The sequence below is a fragment of the Melospiza georgiana genome, chromosome 5 (genome assembly GCF_028018845.1).
Source record: "Melospiza georgiana isolate bMelGeo1 chromosome 5, bMelGeo1.pri, whole genome shotgun sequence".
Classification (NCBI taxonomy): Eukaryota; Metazoa; Chordata; class Aves; order Passeriformes; family Passerellidae; genus Melospiza; species Melospiza georgiana.
In genome coordinates this window covers 19,112,670-19,132,420 of record NC_080434.1, presented here as the reverse complement: position 1 = coordinate 19,132,420, position 19,751 = coordinate 19,112,670, and the positions used below count along the sequence as shown (strand labels likewise).

At 41.9% G+C, this 19,751-nt stretch overlaps 1 protein-coding gene across 1 annotated transcript in view; it reads left to right on the top strand.

Annotated features, from left to right (window-relative positions):
- Nucleotides 1-19,751, top strand: part of ELOVL6 (ELOVL fatty acid elongase 6) — a 78,812-nt gene that overhangs the window by 42,536 nt on the left and 16,525 nt on the right. Inside the window, exon 2 of the mRNA XM_058024414.1 lies at nucleotides 6,880-7,011. Within this exon, the coding sequence (XP_057880397.1) occupies nucleotides 6,880-7,011 (132 nt within the window). The remainder of the gene's footprint in view (nucleotides 1-6,879; nucleotides 7,012-19,751) is intronic.

The window sequence follows — 19,751 nt, the reverse complement described above, 5'->3', positions numbered from 1 at the left end:
TTGAGAAGTTCTTTTCTCTTGTGACATGGCTTATATTTGGGATTGTAACTTTTTTACAGATTTATGGTTTGTTCCATCAAGCCTGTATGAGGCTTATAAAGAACAGGGGACCATGCTTCAGAGCTGAGTTTGCCCATTCTATCTGAAAAAAACCCCAAATTGTTCCTGAATTTTAACTTCGTTTTCCCACCCTTATGCTTTTCTTATATTTTCCCACTCACAGAGAAGACAGCAAAAGTTTGCTGCTTTCCTTGTCCCTAGCTGCCCACATTTGAAGTGTGTGTCTAATACTTTCCAACACCTATGTTTTACAAACATGAGTATTACAAATTACTGGCAAACATTTCAACAAAACAGATGCAACCATCAGGGAGGTGCAGGACATGAGCCACCTCCCCCCATGCCCCCACACTTCCGTGCCCTTGTTTCTCCTCTCTGTAATTTTAGGGCTGTTGTCTGCCCTGCCAAGGCAGGAGTGGCTTCCTGCCCCTGGGTCAGACTGAATGCAGTGTGGGCAGAGGCTCAGGTGGGCACAGCCTCTTGCTCCCCTGGGACAGTGTTGTATTGCACTAAATAGTTTAGCTCTTGCAAATTGGCTGGTGGTGAACTGAGGCTATCTCCACTGGACCAGAGCAGGCTATGAGCTGGTGATACGCCACAAAAAAAATAGTTGTTCTGCTTCTCGGAGGTTGCTGCCCCTGCAGTTCTCACCTTTGGCACTCTGACCTGGGCAGTGGGGACCTGGGCTTCACTGCCCCTCCGCTCAGCCGCTGGCACTCATAGAGCAAGAGTGCATACACAAGTCTACCTCATCCTTCTTCCATCCTTTTCAGCAATGTTGTGCTTGGGACAGGTCTCACATCAGTCCTCCTGGCAGCCTCCCAGGCCCATGTTTCTTTCCTTTGTGTGGGTTAAGGATCAGGGCAGTGACACAACTACATCTGGCAGTAATGACAGAATTGGGTGATGGGAACAGCAGCCTAGAGAGAAGGCACATGTGGGGGAATAACAGTCCCTGGCCCATGTGTGGTCCCAGGGCCCTGACTCCTCTTCCCTTGCTCTCAGACAGGAGAGAGGTGCCTGGAGAGTTGCTCCAGCCTTGGGGGAAGCACAGACTGGCACATCCAACAGTACCTGTCACGAGGAGGCTGAATGGCCTTTGAGACACAGGCTTTAGAAATGAAGGGATCAGATGATTGGTATGAGATACATCTGTGGTTACTCTCTGATAGCTTTTTACGTCAGAGACCATCATCAGTGAATCACCTACATGTCTGTGTGACTGTCATCACTGCTGTGCTAAATATAAATGTCAAAGGGTATTGAGCTGCAGGAGTAAATCAGACTCTGTTGGCATGTGGGTATCAGACAGGTCTTCCTCTTCTGTGTGTCCTTCTCTCTCTGTTATGAAGGCTGCTATGGTCAATGGGAAGCAGCTGCAGGAACTCAAATCTAAGCCAGGAGTACAGGTTATATTTTCATACACAGATCTGGCATATCCACACATTGGATCTCTTCTTGCTGGTTCTGTCAAAATTGCATCAGTGGGGAGAGAGAGAAGGTTTGCTTTGACAGTATTTCTGAGGTAGAAACACTGAGAGACTGAGAAGCGTTTTCACACCCTTTTTTATACAGAATGTGTGATTTTTAAATAAGCACCAGAGAGAAAGTAACTTTGCCAAGACTACCAGCCCTGCTGCCTGATCTGTGGACATGGGTATGTTGTGTGATTCGCATGGGTTCAGGTTAAAGCACTTGCACTGGACTCTCAAGTTAGCAGTTTCAATTATAAACCTAAGTTATTGTTGTTACTTTCTGTTGAAAGCTGAGAGAAAGCAGTAGGAAAATTCCCTTATATTTCATATAGCCAGACATTATTTTCTTTCTTTTTTTTTTTTTTTCAGTAAATCTGGTTGGGTTTTTTTTGCAGCAATAAAATGGTGATGAAGGCCAAGAGAATAACGTCAGGAACCTGAAACTGCTTGTTTACTTTCAAGCAACACTCTGCTCTGGCAACTGCAGTGGGATTTTTTTAACCTGTTGTTCTCCTTTTACAACAGATGAAGTGATAGTGAATTTAAAAATGAGCCTTGAATGTGCAAAGTAAATACATCTTGATTTTAAAAAGCTTTAAAAATCCTACGGAATGTAGAAAGAGGGGGCTAACACCACTTTACTACTCCTTTACTGAAGGCTGTTATGTAAATAATCCTATATTGCATGATAAATGAGAGCCTAGCAATCTGTGATAAGGTTGTCTTTTGGGCATTTCTGTAAGGACTTTCCTTAATAATTAAGGAAAATCCTGTGAAAATAGTCAATTTTATTGCGCACACACACACACACAGACACATATATATATCTGTTTACTCATTAACATCAGAGAACTCTACAATAATGACTCAGGCTGCTATTTTCAGGGGGAAAAAATGGCAGCAGTGCATCTGGGCTTGAAACCACCTCCTTCAGCAGTAGTGCAATATTCAGGGCTATTTCACTTTGCATCAGAGACAGGGGGATGTCTCATGCTGCTGCACATGAGGCTCACCCTCAGGCTTTGGCCCCTAATTTTAGAATACTGTGGTAACATTACATATTGCATTTTCATCATTTTATAAATAAGTGCTTCTGTGGAAATCAAGATTTCTTAATCCTTAGCCATTTGTTTACAACTGCTTTCCTCTTTGGATTATTTGCTGCCCCTTCCCAGTGCTGTGTTTTCCTGCCTGAGGCTTGGGTGGCTTATCTCTTCTTGTCACTCTGTGGTGCCTTGAGTGGGCTTTCCTGCGTGGGACTCCCTGCTGGAAATGAGTAGAAGCTTTGTTTCTGTCTTTCTTTATCATTCTCAGTTTCTGCCTCCCTCTTCTCAGCTATACTTTTCCTCTTTCCTGTCTCTGTTCCTCTGCCCATGGATGCAGGAAGGATCCTTCCAGGGGTTCCAGCACAGAAAGAGCTTCAAGCTTCCTGGCCTTCCATGCTGTCCCAGCTTTATGTCCATCTCATGGCTGCCAGCTCCCATCGTTTGCTGCCATGTTTACTGTTCATCCTTTCTCTTCTCTTTCTCACATCACATGTCCCAGCTTCTTCCTCTCCCTTTGCCTCATGACACAGCCATCTCTCTGCTACTGTCCTGGAAGATCTGTCCCACATCTTTAGCCCATAGTCCCTCTTGCCTCCCTCTCTTGTAGTAAGCCCAAATATAGCTTTTAATAGGTTCTCCAGAAGCCTATAAAGGGGGAAAGAGCTGGCAACTTTTGTCAGAGGAACATGGAGTTGTATTCAGTACAGATAGTACTTAGTCCCTGAAGTCTGAAAATGTAGGAAGGTGGGAGACAACTGTGAGAAACAGAAATGCCAGAAAAATGTGGAGGATTTGGCAGCCCTGTCTTTATGTCTACTGTGTTACCCTGCAGAACAGAATTGAAGACAAACATATGAATGTGCTAACATTTAAGTTATTGATGCAAGTCTGTTACCGAATTACTTTGAGGAATTTTATTTTTTTTTAGTTTCAAGGTTAATTTTTTTGGTCATTGTTCTGCTCTATTTAGTTTCTTTTCAGGTAATAGTATAGAAAAGGTACATTACAGAACCACTCCAAACCTCTGTCTTCCAAAATGCTTGTTCAATATTTCTCTCCTTTGGCTAAAATCATACCAGACCCAATTGAATTCTGTCAGATTGCCATTGCTTTATGTCACTACCCCAGCACCAGATTGTAGTATGAACCTTTGGGAAAATCCATCATAAAAACACTAGTAGGAAACGGTTAATACCAGTCTAATGGAGTTTTATCAGATTATTTTAAGAGTACATACCTCTGCAACCCCTTTGTAACTCTGTCACCTGGCCTGCCCAGTTCTTTTAACCATTATTAGGATGAAAAAATGGGGAAAATTCAAAGTCCTTTGAGTGCAAAAAGTAGCAGGGATCAAAACAGTGGATGATTTCAAGATCAGCCTAATCATTATTCAGTACTGTGCTTACCTCTGATGGAAGATAATACTACTGTGTCCCTCCTTGTCTGAAACTGCTGACAACTGCTCTCTGCAGTTCACATCATGTTTGCAGTGAAATCTTGCCATGTCTGCCTCTGCTGATACAAAGCTGCCACTGCTGATACAAAGCTGCATACTCTGGGAGTACCATTTACCATCATTGAAAATAATGCCGTACTCGTTACAAAGCTCTAAAGTGACCTAAAATGTATCTATTCTAACTACTGTAACATAACTATTGACCTCAATAAATTGATTGAACTCACAAAAGATAGTTTCAGTAATAAGAAGCAAAATGAAATGTTACTTGATGTAAATATATAGATTATCTGGCTCAGGGTGAAGTGGAGACAGACAGAACATAGACCTGAACTGCTAACTCATACAGACTGCTTTTCTTGAACTGGAGCTGAAGTTGAATTGTTACTTTGAAGTCTCGGCTGTGTTTGATCTAGAACTGAACTGTTTCCAACTTGCCTTTTGCAAAGTGTCTCTAGTTCCTGCTCTTGAATCCTGACATCCTCCCGTGGCAGCCTGCATGGCCTATGCTGTGTTGGCAGCTGCATGGCAGCTCTGCATGGCACTCTTTTCCCTGCATTACTTGGGGTGTCATCTTGCTCTGCTCTCAGTTGCTTTGGAGATCAGTGCAGGACAGACCTCACCCATGCCCAGGGTGGCATTGAGCTGGGCTTCACACTGCTGCTGAAAAGGCTGCAGAGGGAGGAGATAGGAATGCAGTCCAGACTCACACGAAGAGCCTGCTTCTATCTTTCAACCCATAAATCTTGTGTAAACAGTTCAGTACAAGCAAGCTTGAGGTGGTTCATCATTACCCAGACTGGTTAACAAATATTTACTGATCTCCAGCCAAGTTAAAGTGCAGTCATGCTTTCAATTGGTGATTCTGTCCCTTCCCTGGCCAGTGAAGTAGAAATGAATGGGTTTTTTTCTGTAATATATGAATAAGGGCTGATGCTTTGTCATTTTCAAACCCTGGTCATGATAACCATTGCCCTGGCAATTAGACCATCTCAGTGCACAAGGTGAGAGGGTGCTGCCTCCTGAGCCTTCCTGGGGCTTTTGCCAGCATGGATGCTAAAGCTCACCCAGTGGATTATAGGCACTGGGTCCTCCCCTTCTCAGAGCATCAGGTGTATTTTCATGCAGTTACCTGCCTTTTACAACACAGAGCTATAAAGATATCAGTAGAAACACAGTTTCTCAGTGAGCAGAAAATGGCATGCTGCAGAATGCTTACTGATACGCATCCGACTCTCTTGGGTTAGTTTTTACTTAGCTTTCAAACTTATATAAAATTCAATTCATTTATCTTGATTGAAGGTTGCATTGAAGGTTCCAGTCAGATGTGCTACAGCTTTCTTAGTTTTTCTGAACCTTCCAGGAAGACCCTTGGCCATCGAGGGTCTCATGATCCATTACCAGCTGCCTTGAGGAGGCACAGGCACATACTGTGCTGTACCACACTGCTTGGCCCTGAGGACCATGCTGTGCTATGCTGGACAGATTCCTTGCCATGAGATAACCTCAGCTAGCCAGTCACAATGAAAGAGCCCAAAGGTGGCATCTACTTGGTACCAGTAGTGACACCATGGCACATACTTGTTTTTATCTTGAGGTGAAGCAACATGCTGTCATTTAAATACCAGTTGAAAATCCTGTGAAAAGTCTGAACACCTCAGTATGGCTGAGCCTCTCTCCCAGTGGGAAGCCTGGGCAGTATGCCATGCCCTGATCATAGGCCTGTCTGCCACAGCTACCCTTCAGTGTCAGAAAGAAATAAAGGTCCTGTAGCCTGCTGCTGTTCTTTTCAGTCACGTTAATGAAGTAGTTACCTTTCTTTAGAGTATTTGTTATTCTTTCTTGGTGTACAATAGGAGCCAGAGACTCCTGGTTCAAAACCATAGTCCATAGTTCCTATATTTGTGAATGCAATGATAAATTATGTAGAGAAAATTCTATTTTTGAATAGATGCCCTTCCAGTTAGGCCACCATTAATGATGTACATTATGAAGCCTTAGTCAGTATAATGTTGTGCTGTGTGGGAAGGAGTCCCAGGCTTAGTCTATTTTGGACCTCTAATGGTTGATTTAAAATGAGTTACAGTAGCAGAGTTCAAATATTTGGTGATTATTGCTGAGCTGGACTACTATCAGGCAGTTTTAAAAATAAAATTCGCAATTTGAGGAGTATAATTGAAGTTCCTCTAGAGAGCTCTGCTGGACCTTTCAGCAAATGCACTGGATTTCCTGAACCAGCAGTCACAGGCAGGGCAATGCCACAGGGCAGTGCCAACCAGCATGGTTCTGCTGCTTGGTGGGGCTATTGACCTCTCCTTGTTGATCCTCTGCTTCTTGTGAGACTCATCATGGTGTGTTGCAGGGCTATTGATCTTTAAGTGTCTTTTTAGGGGAAACGGTGGGAAACTAAAATGCCACATAGGGAGGATCCTCTAGGAAACAAAAATTTATATGCAAAAGATAAATGAGGCACAGAATGTGATCAGCTTGTTCAAGTTCCAGCCACGTTTTGCTTGCAGAAGTGTGTCTGGGCTCTGCCACATCTATTCTGTTCCTCACAGAAGTTCAGTCTTCTGAAACTGGTGAAGAATGGGAGCCAAATTTGTCTGTCCTTTTTCAGAACTTCCCCAGGGTCAGTTTTGCCTGAACCCAGCCATGAGTGTGTGCAGGCATGTAATTTCATACTGAAATGATAAGCTCAGCTGGAATGCAGAAATGTCTCTGAAAGAGTTTCCTTTCAAGGAAGCACACAAGCCCTTAGCCATGGTGTCTGTATGTGACTCTGCTGTGTATCTAATATTAATTAAACATTTGACAAGTGTTTTTTGGTTTTGTTTTGCAGGAAGAAATCATTCCTGTTTTCAGCTCTGTACGCTGCCTTTATATTTGGTGGTCGGCACCTAATGAACAAACGAGCAAAGTTTGAGCTGAGGAAGCCGCTAGTGCTCTGGTCTTTGAGCCTCGCCGTCTTCAGGTAGGCACTTCCTCACACCACCTGCCTTGACACCAGGCCCTGGAGAGGTTTGGGCTTCTTCACCTGCAGCAGCACTGCTAATGCAACAACAGGCTCACACAGAAATGGCATTTCTTTGCTTCTGCTATTCCGGGTTGTGTCCTGATCCATTCCTTAACATTGAAATTATTCCTTTTGACTTAGCAGATCATAAAGCGTTTGAAGAGGGGAGAAATCAGTAATAAAGGTGAAAATACAGGAGGACATGGGAAAAAGCACTTATCATTGCAATACATTTACCATGCAAGCTACAAATGGAAATAAACACATTGAGATGTTAGTCTTGTCTCAGGTGCTAGTAGTATTATGTTTATGTGGTGTGTATGTATGGAATATTCAGTCAGGACTCTGATCCCCATTACAGTGAGGTAAAACAAAAGTCACTGCTTTGATGACAGGTAAATTAGACCACTGTAACTGATATCAGGAGCTGACTTCTGGTTATTCCATCACAATTGCTTGTGACTGACTTCTGGTTATTCCATCACAATTGCTTGTGACTGTAGCAAAAAGGTGGCTCCACAGGGAAAGGCTGTTTCTTAGTGATGCACATCTCTTGGCTGTGTGTTCACTCTGTATTTAGTATGGGGAATGTCATGTTTGGATTGTGTTGGTAGTTGTTGAAGTCAAATTGGCCAATCTGAACTCCACTTTACATGCTAATATGCTAATTTTAATGAGGCTGAAGATAAATGAATGAATAAACAAATGCTGATAAAAACAGCCCTTACAAACACACGAATTTTGGTACAAATTACTAGTAGCAGTACACAGATAACCTGAGGACTATCCTTCATTTCAGGGACTATTGCGACTGTAATTTAGAGCTCACTGAACAACACAGAGACCATCCACAAACCATTATCAGACACTGCTACTCATATTTTTCTAATTTCAATATAATACTTACTGATTATATTACTTCACAACTGCATAAAACGTGTTTGCTTACTGAGCAGGTGTGAATGGTGCATTGTTTCTCACAAAATGGGAATAGTTTTTGCTGAGAGACTCTACAGAGTGAAATAAAGCAGGAATGGGGAAGTTTGGAATTTTTTCATGGTTTTTCCTTTTGTTCTCCAAAATTGTATCACCTTGAAACTTTCCAAAACTCTAGCAGGGGAAAACAAATTGTATTTCTAATAGCTAGGGCATGCTAACAAAAGAACTTTATTTGGCTTGGTTTTAATAGCTCATCAGCACATCAAAGAATATCTCAGAGCAGACAAAACTTTTAGTGGTCTGGATAACTTTGGGAGCAAGTTGTAACACCTTGGAAATTTGTAATTTTCATTTGATTGCACTTGGTGCTGTATTTCTGGCTGTGTGTCTAACATCATTTTGCTTTAAGGTCCTGTAAGCAGTTGTCATTGTTTGTTCCAGAAATGGCTGAATCTCAGCAGCCGTTGAATCGGATCCTAGATGGCATTTTGGTTTTGGATCAATTTGTGAAGTTGTTTGTAGCCAGCAGGATCCCAATTCTGATAGCACTTTCTTAATGAATGTGGACAGTAGGAACTAGATGGCTTACACAAAGCATTTGTAGTTTAATTCTCAATCTTAGGTGGGGAAGCATGATTTTGGAACTCTCCTTTGCATAAGATGTCTAGGGAGAATTTAAAAATCATATTATTTTGAGATGTGGGCTGGCATTCACAGTGTAGACTTTTAAAGCAATTTCGCTGGCTAATTTCCTCCCAAAATCTCAAGTAATCAATGCAGTGATCAATGAATAGCATGAATTTACACTGCACTGCCTAGATGGACTTTGACATAAACAGATTCATTACTTGCTGATTGGAGTTTCCCATTGTAATCATATGAAGTAGCTAAAAACTCATGGCCAGCATGAGCTGCTGAGCGATGCTGGCTGATATAAAACTGTGGACTTCACGTCTTGAAGCTTCAAGCTGCCAGGATGAATCTGCCACAGAGAGCCCCTCAGGGCAGGCACTCAAGGAGAGCCCTGCTTGTGCAGATGAGAAGCATTGGCCAGAAGGGCAGAGTTAGGAGAGGGATTCACAACTGCACAGTCTGCTTCCTCTGTCAGCTCAAATAGCACCACGCAGGGACAAGGGTTCCTGAAGCCCTGCAGAACTCACCCTTTGCTCTGTGTGTTAGGAAAAGAGACAGCAGAATGGAGGGGGTGTGTCCGATGTTTGGCCTGCACAGAAGCACAGTGCATTTAATCTGCTGGATTTACCATGGGCATCAACTGATTATGAAAATTATATGACTATGTTTTGCTCTTCTGAGGTGCTGAGTAGTGTGCAGAAGAGAGAAGTAGGGAAAGGGAAAAAACAACCCCAAATGTTTGCAGTAAGACAGCATGAAACCTTTGTAGCTTCCCTAGCAACATGAAATCCCATAGGAAACCCCTTGACTTCTTCCCTGGAAAACAGGAGAGGTGACAAAGAATTCATGAAGACATAAGACAAAGACTTATAGAAGTGTTCACTGGAACATCCATTACCTGGTGCTTCAGCACCAGTGTCCTTTCTGGGGCCTTCTGTCACAACCTTACTGACTGTCTCAGCAAGCAGCACTTGACATGCTGTGAACTTGCCAAGTAACTTGGATTTGGTTTTTTTCTGGTTCCTGTTGTAACTAGGTGTTGTGTTTATATATGCTTGGTCTGAAAGGCATTCCAGCTTCCTCCAAAGGTCTATTCAGGTACATTTAGGAGACTGGATACTACTGATTACTACGGATCCAGAAAAATGCTCCTTAAGTTTCAAAAGATTTCCTCTTTGGCTTTCTGGGATGCTAAAATGCTCTGAGTTTTACAATACCTTGCAGAAATTCTAAGTAATGTATTTGTCGGCCATGAGTGGTTGTACTGAGGAAGAAAAACTTGCCTGGAGAGCCCTCAGTATTCTGCCTCAAGGTCAGTGTGAGGCTTTTTTCTGGGCTCCTTGTTTATCTCGCTTTTAGCAGTCCTACTCTTTTACCTGCTTCAAATACCCTCAGAAATAGTAACACTTAGCAGAGGCTGAAAAGATGTGTTTTGGGCTTTAAAAGAAAAGGAAATTGCCTGCCAGGCAATCACATGGTCCTTCTTCAGAAGGTATCCTGTATGCCCTCACGCTTGCCAAGATCATTTAAATGTGGTAGCTGTTACAGTAGGAAACTCGCCACGCTTATAAATAAACAAAACAATTACACCACCCTGCTGAGCTCGCTGAGCATTCAGGAGCCTGGTCAAGAGCGAGTTTTGTGTCAACACTGGCAGCCAGCAGGATTTCTGAGAGAAAAAGCAGCTTTATTTTCCTTTGAAAGCATTGACTGGTTTTGAACATTTTGTCACTGAAAACTTCAGTAGGAGCAATGACAGTAAATCTTGCTTTTCATTTGGAAGCCACTGTGAAAACATCATCTCTTGAAATCTTTGGCTGAGAAATCATTTTGAGATACTGGGGTTGCTGGGCTGGTTTGGTCTTTTGGTCCCTAGCAGGTTTGTTGACTTGTTTCAGTCATTGAAGATTTGTTCTGTTTTGTTTTGGTTTGTTTTCTACATTTTAATTAAGTGTGTTTACCCAGCCTGGTTATGTACTGAGGTCCTTGGGGAGCAGAACCATGTTGCTCTGTGATAACAGGAACCTGCTGTTAGGCAGCTACACAAAAGGTCTTTCTTCAGTCCCATAAGACCCCAAGGAAACCATTGCTGTTTCACCTGCACAATTAGAGTGACAGTCAGTCCTGTACTTTTGAATATTTCTTGGGGGCAAAACACATCAAACCTGAATTGCCAGTTTTATATTTGTGACACTTTGAACATAAAGTCAGGGCCATTCATTGAATGTTTTACTTGGAGTCTATCAAAGCTGAGGCCAGGATTCGCAGAAGGATACAAGTCATTAATTCATGTTTTCATTACATCTCATATGGATTTTTGTAATTCCTTTTATAGGCCATAGAGCCTGTGTATGGGTGGGTAGCTTTTCTTTCAAAGAGCTTAAACATGTTTGATCACCTCATCTTCACAGAGGACAGCAGCATGGCCAATTTTCCTATATATCCTTAAGGGGCTGACAACAGAAGTTTCAGGGTCAAGGCTCTAACTAATAATAGTAAAAGGTTGTCTTCCCTAGGGAGTGCTGTCACATCAGTGCAGGAGGCAAGGAAGCTAAAACATCTAACGTGATGCAATCATTTGTAGGCAGAGGCTTAGCTTGACTTTGGCTGGTGGGTGCAGTGAAAGGAAGAATATCTCTTCATCTAGCCAAGCCACGTCACTATAATGCTCTTATCATCTCCTGAGATCACTTAGATTCTAATCCAAACCCAGCTATGCATTGTAGCTGTGGTGGAAATGAGTAGATGTCAGTACAGGGTTTCCAAATGTCTTTCTCCCACTTTCTCTAAGCAGTAGAAATAGTATCAAATGTAGCTAAAAGGTTGCTACCTGCTTACTACAGAGCTAACCAGAGCCTCAAAAGCAAATTCCTGCAACAGGTGTTATAAATTGAAAGACAAACCCCAAAAGACACACTAAAGGAAGGTGACTCACGTTGCCTTTACAGAACTGGTGTTGACTGATTTCCTACTGAAAGCACAGCAGCGCTTGTAGAGGGGTTTGCACCCACAGAGGGCTCCTGACAAGGGAATTCAAGACATGCCATTATGTGAAGAGCTCAGTTCTGAGCTGAATGAAACAGAAAAGACAAAACATATATTTAAAGAAAAGACTTCAGTTGCTTGGATTTGTGACTCTGAAATACTTTCTAGCTATCATGCGTGTAAGTAGGAAAATCGATAAAAGATGGCTGAGATTTATGTCCCATTGTAAGAACTGCTGTTCACAGATACTTGCTGTGGAGATTTAAACACAACTTAATTTCATATGTTGCTGAGCAACCCATCAAAATCTTAAAATACTCTGAAATTTTATAAGGTCCTGACAGTACATTCAAAGAGAAAATTAATCACTGAAAATAGGAATGTTTGCCAAATAACGTTGAAATTAATAAGCACATTTAAGGTGAATTAATACTCTTCTCAATTATAAATTTAAAAGGAAGCTAATTCAAAGTGAAACATTCCCTATATTTGTAAAGCATTTTTAATGCATATTCTCAGGACATTTCTCAGAACCCAAATCAGTAAAAGGCTTAATATGCACCTACTTAACAATTTATTTCTATAGGACCATGTTCATCTTTACATACTTTCCTGATTTTCTTGCATGACAGATAAAGAAACGTTTTTTTAATTACCATTTTGGAGATGAAGTTGAATGTTGGGTGAACAGTAGAAATTCAGAATGATTGGAGAGAAGACAAAAATCCATTGGGTAAAATTTAACAGTTTAAGAAGAAAAGTTTATTTTCCACAAGTTACTCCAATTCCAGTAGGAAAATAGAAACAGCGTTGTGTAGAGTGAATTCATACAGTGCAAGACAAATGGTAGCTGGCATTAAAAAAACTGTATAGAGGTGATAAAAATATACAGACTAAGAAAAATAAATTGTCATAAAACAAAGAACTGTCAAGAAGATGTATCTCCAATATCTACCTTATTTATTCTAACTAACCTTATTCCCAGATTTGTAGCTGATGCCATGTGGCAAAATACTGTGCCCATCTTCTGAAATCTCACCCCTTTGTTCACTCTGCTGTTAGTGCTGTGGACTCCTGTGTTCATCAAAGTAATTTTGAATGTAAGCTGATTTTACTGTTTTTACCTACTCAGGCCTAATTAAAAGTAAACCATGGAGTAACTGTGAGACCTGGCTGATGGTACTTTACAGGAGATACGGATAGGATTGTCTAAAAATTATTATGAAAAATCTCTACTCAATGCTAAGCTGCACCTAGGTTCTTTAAGACCTTTTCTTTTTCTCTGACTTAGCTTGCTTGCCTTTATTGCTGGAAAATGAACATCTTAGTGAAGTGAATTCACTACATCATTTGAAAAACTGTTGTGCTCATTTTGCCCCTGTTCCTTCCCCTCTCTCACAATCAATGTGTGTTCACACTCAGTATATCACCTTGAATTACACCTTTCTCATGGGCTCACCCTCTCCCAGCCCACAGGAGCTCTCATAGGTCACCCACCACCCAGCATGAATAATACCCAAAGCAAAGCCCCCGAGAGTGAAACTTTGCCTCTCAATTTTATACAGGGATCAGACTGAAGCGCACATTTGAAGAATAAAGAACATCTGTCTGATGGCTTAAGTAGGGAACTGTACTAGAGAGAAGGTATATAATTAATTTAAAAGGAATCAATCAGATCCATCTCTGCCTGTGTGGTGTCACTTCTGCCTTTTACTCAGCCTCAACACTTGGTTCATGAGCATGGTGAAAGGGCCTCCTCCATGCAGAAATCCCTGGGGAACTGTATCTCCATGTGTTTCCTTCTGAGTAAGTCTCTGACAGCTTGTGCTTGTTGGAGGCAGTGGGAATACAGCGCTGAGAGGTGTTAACTTGCATGACCTGTCAAATCCAGCGCTTCCTCTGCAGCCAGGCTGCAAATAAACCCTGCCAGGGCCAGCAGGGCTCGCACGCAGGGCTGGGCTGCGCACGGGCGTCGGCCCGGGGTTTAGCAGAGTCACAGTTTGGTTTTGTCACAAGTTCAGCTTCTTCTAAACAAATGTGTCTCCTTGTGCCTGTACCGTTCAGCATCCTCCCCCCAGGTTGTTGAATTTAAAAGAAAAATAAATTATTTGCTAACTGTAGGCGAATCCCTGAGATGTGAACTTCTTTAGGTGCTTGCAGGAGCATCACCCCACTGAGGACAGAATGGAAAAGAAGATCAGTGGCTCCAGACCAGCAGTTGGTATTAAATTATGGATCTGAGCAGCTCATTACAATTGTATTATAACTTCTAGCTTCTTTAAGCCTCCTTTATTCTGTCAAATGCTAGTGTTTCCCTGTAACTTAGATTTTTCTTACTTTGTTATCTGCCAGTTTTACAGCTTTACTGATGGCTGGCTTCATTGGTTGGCTTGATTCTTTGCTAAATCTTTTACTTTATTACTGTTTGGCTTTATTTGCATAGGATAATTTCAAACTCCTGAATACATAAATTTCAGTGCTATACATGCCAACTTGATACTTTTGATCCTGTAAGTATCTTTAATTTATCCTGCAGAACTAGATAATGCCACTTTTTTGGATTATCATGTAAATCACTGCAATTCTGTACTTACTCTAAGATTGCCTTGAGATGATGTTGGATGCTGAGAATAATTTTCAGTAACAACAGAGGAACAAGTGCAAATGCCCCTGATGCATTCATTAAGGACTGCTTAAGAGGCACAGTGTGCTTATGAATCCTCATGGGCTACTTTAGAAATCCTCAGATGGATTCCTTAATTCCTATGAGATTTTGCACCAAACACGAGGCTTAAGTAGAAAATTGATTTTTTTTTCCTTTTTGATAGTTGAGCCACAGTCCAAACTTGTCGAAATAAATGTCCAAGAACTAGGAAATACTTCTTGAAAGAAAAATATCTCACTGATTATGCAGCCTTCACAGGGTGCCAGTGAATTTCAGCTACAACAAAGTCCTATTATTATTTAGTGATGGTATTGCTCAAGAAGTAACAACGTTCATCAGGAAATATTGTTCCTGGAAGTTCCCACCCTCCATGCTAGGTCACCAGGAAGCAATGTCATGAATGGGCTAAAACCAGGTGATAGGTAATTACTATTGATTAGCTTATAACTGACTCTTTGGAAATCAGAGGAGATGCAAGGATGCGTGGTTAGAGCTGGAAGATTATTTTTCATTCTCTGTATGAAAAGAGTTATGTGATTTGTGGCAGTGTATGGGTACAAGAGTGTCCCTCTGGTGTTCCTCGGGCGATGACTGAGTGCAGCTGCCCTTCAGCCTGGCCACTGCTCCCTGCTTATCTCTGCCAAAACCCAGCCCTTGCACAGCTGCTGAGGGCTCTGGGTAAGGCTCTCCATGCAAGAATAACTCTCTTCACTTTTACCAGTTATCCTCCCCTCTGTTGCACAGACTACTGGTAGGGATCTACACCCAAGCTTCTTTTTTTTCTGCTGTGCTTTTTAAGCAGTACAAGTTCTTCCACCAGCTCACAAAGCTTCACTTACTGATTTTTTGGTTTTGTGCTCTGCTCTTGGGATTGCCTGAATATAGCTATTCCCAATCATAAGGAAGGCAGATCTGGAGAATCAAACTACATTTATTCAGGCTCCATGAGGAGAGACCGGAAGGCAGTACCTGTGGTAGATTGATTTTTATCCACACATACAAATGAGCCTTACAAGTAGTAGTTGCAGCAATTGGCAGAATTGTTGAGTTTGCCACTTTAGCAGGGGAGAGTCAGATGGATTTTCCTCTGCTGTGGTGTTAATGTGATTAAAATCTCCAGATGACAGTGTCCATTGATCGGGAGCCCTGCAGAGATGTTACTGCTTGGTATGCTTAATGAAGTCCCTGGGGAGGGAAAGAAATAAGTTAGGTCTGGCTTTCCTTCCAGTTTTGTCAATAAAAAGGACAAAGAAATGGTTTGGGGAGCCAGGTGAGTTGTGACTAAGAAATCTGCTGACAAGAGGGAGGGGCTGAAGGGAGTGGTCCCACACTGAGGAATTTATTGCCAAGAAGAAAAAAAAGGCTGATGCAGGATGCACAGTATCTGCTCTCACTTGGAAACTACAGAGCGAGCCATCACTTTGATAGACCTCATTACCTTCCCCAGAATTTATCACATGGGATCCTAACACCACCCAGGCATGCATGCATGTGCTTATGGGTCTGCATAGCTGTACAAATGATATATTATTTCTTGGAGCCCTGTAAAATATTTGCACAATTTCTAAATCAGTCTGAGCTAGCCTGACTTCAGATTTTGGTCCCACCTGAAAACTCAATTGATTTGCATTGCAAAGCTTTCTAGAATTGCATCTGGATCACTACAGTAGACAGGTCTGAAAAGCAAGGCTTGTATGCTTGGTTCAGTGGTAGGGGTCTGTTTTAGAAATGGAAGGGGAATTCTCTCAAATTTGCTTTGGAATTTTGATAGGACTGAGCCCAAACCTCAAAGTATGTGTGAGTTTATGCAACAAGAAATTTTCTGCCAAGAAGACTGATGATAACTGCAGAGATCAGCACAAGTTGTGCTCACACACATGGTTCTGAGAGCCAGAGAACCTCATTATAAAGTACTTCCAGTACTGCTAACCAGCAGGTTTTAGGATAAGAAAGCATCATACTGAACAAAGTGTTATTCCTCATCTCCCCTATTCCAGCCTTTTTTTTAAACATTACTGTGGCTTGGACTTTGCCCTGAATGAGTCTCCTTCACCTGCAGGTCTGATAAAGGAGGACTGTGTGGGTGAACTGCAAGATTGATTTGTTCTCCTTCGCAGTTAGGAAATGGTCAGGGGGAGAGGCTGAGGAGCAGTTGGGCAGCAAAACATCAGAATGAAGGTTTCACTCTTGGGGCTTGTCAAATTATTGGTGTTCTCATGCTTTGCATTTGTGTATGTTTTGGAGGGACCCATTTCTGTTATTCAGAGCAGTGGATTATAGAGATAAGAGTCTGTAATAAACATAATGGTTACTAATACAGAATGTTCCTGCTGCATTCTCAACTGTAGCCTGTGTATTTCTGCTACCCTGTAAAGGAGCATATTTAAAACAAGATCCAGCAGAGATGCCAACCACTGTCTTGAGCTCCTTTTCAGTGGCTTCCTAGAGCAGAGAGCTGCTCAGAGCACAGCTCCACATTTTGAACTCTCTAGTGCCAAGGCCGCTGGAAAGTCTTTGCCTTTCCCAGTCTTTGTTTTCCTCACAATGAATGAGAGCAATGAAATCATGTCATTAAGAAGTGGAGGACAGACTGTTTTAGCTGCGTCATTCACCAGTCCAGGATTAAATGGCACGGCCATGGAGCCAGCCAGAGCAGCACAGCAGGATGGGCAGCAAGGCACTGCAGGCAGCACCTGCCGGAGGGGTGGGTGAAGGGGTGGGAGAGCTCCAGCAGGAGAGGGCTGGAGCTCACTGTGGGGAACATGGATACAGGAACTTAGAGCAGAGGGCAGCCACAGAGAGTGCCCATTGCTAGTAATCACATTCACCTCCCCAGGGAAAGCCAACATTTTCTGATAGTGCATTTCCTCTCCTCTCTCAGCTGGAGAGGTAAAATTGCAGGTGGGAACAAAGGCATTAGTCATTGCAAGCTTTCAGGCAGTTTAGGAAGTTAAAGACATTTTCTAGTCAGAAACATTTGTGAAAATAGTGCTCTTAATTATAATGATTTAGTCGTTTTTTAGATACCTTGTAGCCTATCGGACACATGGGATGAAGAGGATGGGTACTGTCTTCTTTTTAAAGAATGAGATTAACGTAAGTGCTGTTAAATGACTGTTATGGTAATTTTTGGAAAAGTGTTTTTAAAGGTGTTCAGTTACCATAAGAAAAAAGTGTATCATGGAACCAGGGTGCTTGTTCCATTATTTTTTCTTTTTCCTGCCTGTTGTAAGAGAATAAATAATAGTCACAAATTATTTTATATATAGGCTAGGACCTGGGGGATACAGGCATGAGGGAGTTGTTCCTGTGCTTTCAGTTATTTGCTGCAACTGAATTGTAGTAACTGAGCACATGGTCAACTAAACACAGTTAATAAGGTGTTGTCTAAACACAGTTAACAAGGGCTAAAATATGGCGGCAAAAACTTCCTTCTTTGTTTTGATGGTTTTATACTAAAATTGCTAGATATAGAATGAGCATGTAAATAGTTACCATAGTTCATCAGCACCAGAGAAAACTTGGTAACATTTTTCACATCTGTGCCCAAAATTACTTTTCTTAAAGGAAAATGTGAGAAAATTATAGCCAGTGTGATTTTTTTTCCCAGTGAAATGCAAACAATGTAGAGCAGAAGGGAGTTCAGCTTAGGTGCTCTGAAATGTTACAACGGTCCTAAATCCCAGACATACAAAAAGAAGTGTTGCAGTCCTCTGAAAGACTGAGATTGAAATAATCAGATTTTTTAATTTTACAGTGAAAGTTTAGAGTTCTGGTTTTGTCCATAGTTGACTCAATGGTTGTGTCTTCAAGCATTTCCTTCATAGATTTGGCTGGATAGAAGCCTTTTAAAAATGGATTTTCCACATACTCTGTTGCTGATGAATAGGATTAAAACTCCATTTTTGTAGCTTTATCCTTAAGTAAAGGAGAACAGGAGTTTTTAAGAATATTGGCATTGAATTTTCCACCTCACTTTTGTATCTGCTCATGTCACAAGCAGTTAAGCACTCCATCATGGGTTCTGATCCATACCTGATTTTATTCTGGAGCTGACTGGCGCAAAACAACAACAGTAGTTAAAATAGCTGCAAAACTTCCATGAGGGAGAAAATCCAAGTATTTTCTGCCACAGTTAAGGTCAGTTGCTGCAGTCTGGTCCTGTGCAAACTCAGGACGTGTGACAGTGGGGAGGAGGTAGAAGCACGGATGCTGTTGAAACTCACTTTGTAGGGTCACATACTCTGTCACTTCTGTCCTGCTGTGTCAGGCCAAATCTACCCTGGAGTCCTTTCCTAAGGGAAAAGAGAGGGAAGGCAAGGGTCTGACTGCCTCTGTGGAAGGCACATCTGGTGTTCAGACTGGGTCAGAATGTTTTCAGCTGTTGGGTGTTTCTAGGACAGCACAGCTTCGTAAATTTGCACTGTGTGTCTCTGCACATCACTCTGTATTTTTAGATCTTGAAAGTGTGCTGCCAAAATATCAAATGTACAAGCAATGAAGTGTTGTTAAGAGGTGTGCCAATAGCTTTTATTTCTATAAACTATTTATCTTGAAAGGTATAGGTGTACCTTGGGTAATTAAGATGAAGGACTTTGGACTTGAAGGTTTAGAGAGCAACTTCAAAAAGTTAAAAGAAAATCTGCAGTAGGTCAAAGGACTCTGAAGAAAATTCCTCCTAGTGGAGTGTGTTTACTGTTATATCAACTATACTGTTTTCAGTGATACAGAGTGAGGTCAGACCTCTTTCTGCTTACATCAAACAGACCTCATGGGTAGGGCAATGATCCACAACTCACAGATTCGCAGAAAAACCTGAGTTGGGAGGGATCCACAAGGATCATAAAGTCTAACTCTAAAGTAAATGGCCCCTATGGGGATTGAACCCACAACCTTGGACTCATGAAGTTGCACATCATTTCTTATCCCAACTCAGATGCAGATTTTTGACAGAACAATTAAAATTCAGCTTGCCCCACCTCTCTTTGAAATGGGTTTTATGCTTAATCACCTTACAAGGCTATCACATAAGTCCATAAAGTTCTGTGAGGAATTCCTACATAAAATGTTAAAGGCCTTGGAGATGCCAACAGAGACAGAAGTCTGAAGGAAGTTACCTGAATAGACCCCAGCTCATGAACAGCTTTGCACCCAGCAGTTCTTCACGCGTGGCCGTCTGACCTAAAGCAGTTGCTGGCCTGAATATTACTTAGGTTGGTAACTCTGGGACAGCCCAGGCTGGAGGTGGTAGGCCTTGGCTGTTGGAAAGCAGAGAAGATCAAGATTTTGGAATGGCAGAGAAAGGTCTGTGCTGTGGAGAGAATGGAGATGCTCTTTTCATCTGAAGTGGATTCAGTAAGGAGGCAGAGCCTTCTGGGGAGGTATTGGATCAGTTCTAGGAGGTAAAACAGAGAAGTGCTTTACAAATGTCTTAAAACAACAGTCTTTCTGCAGGATCAGGTCTCCCTCTTCATCA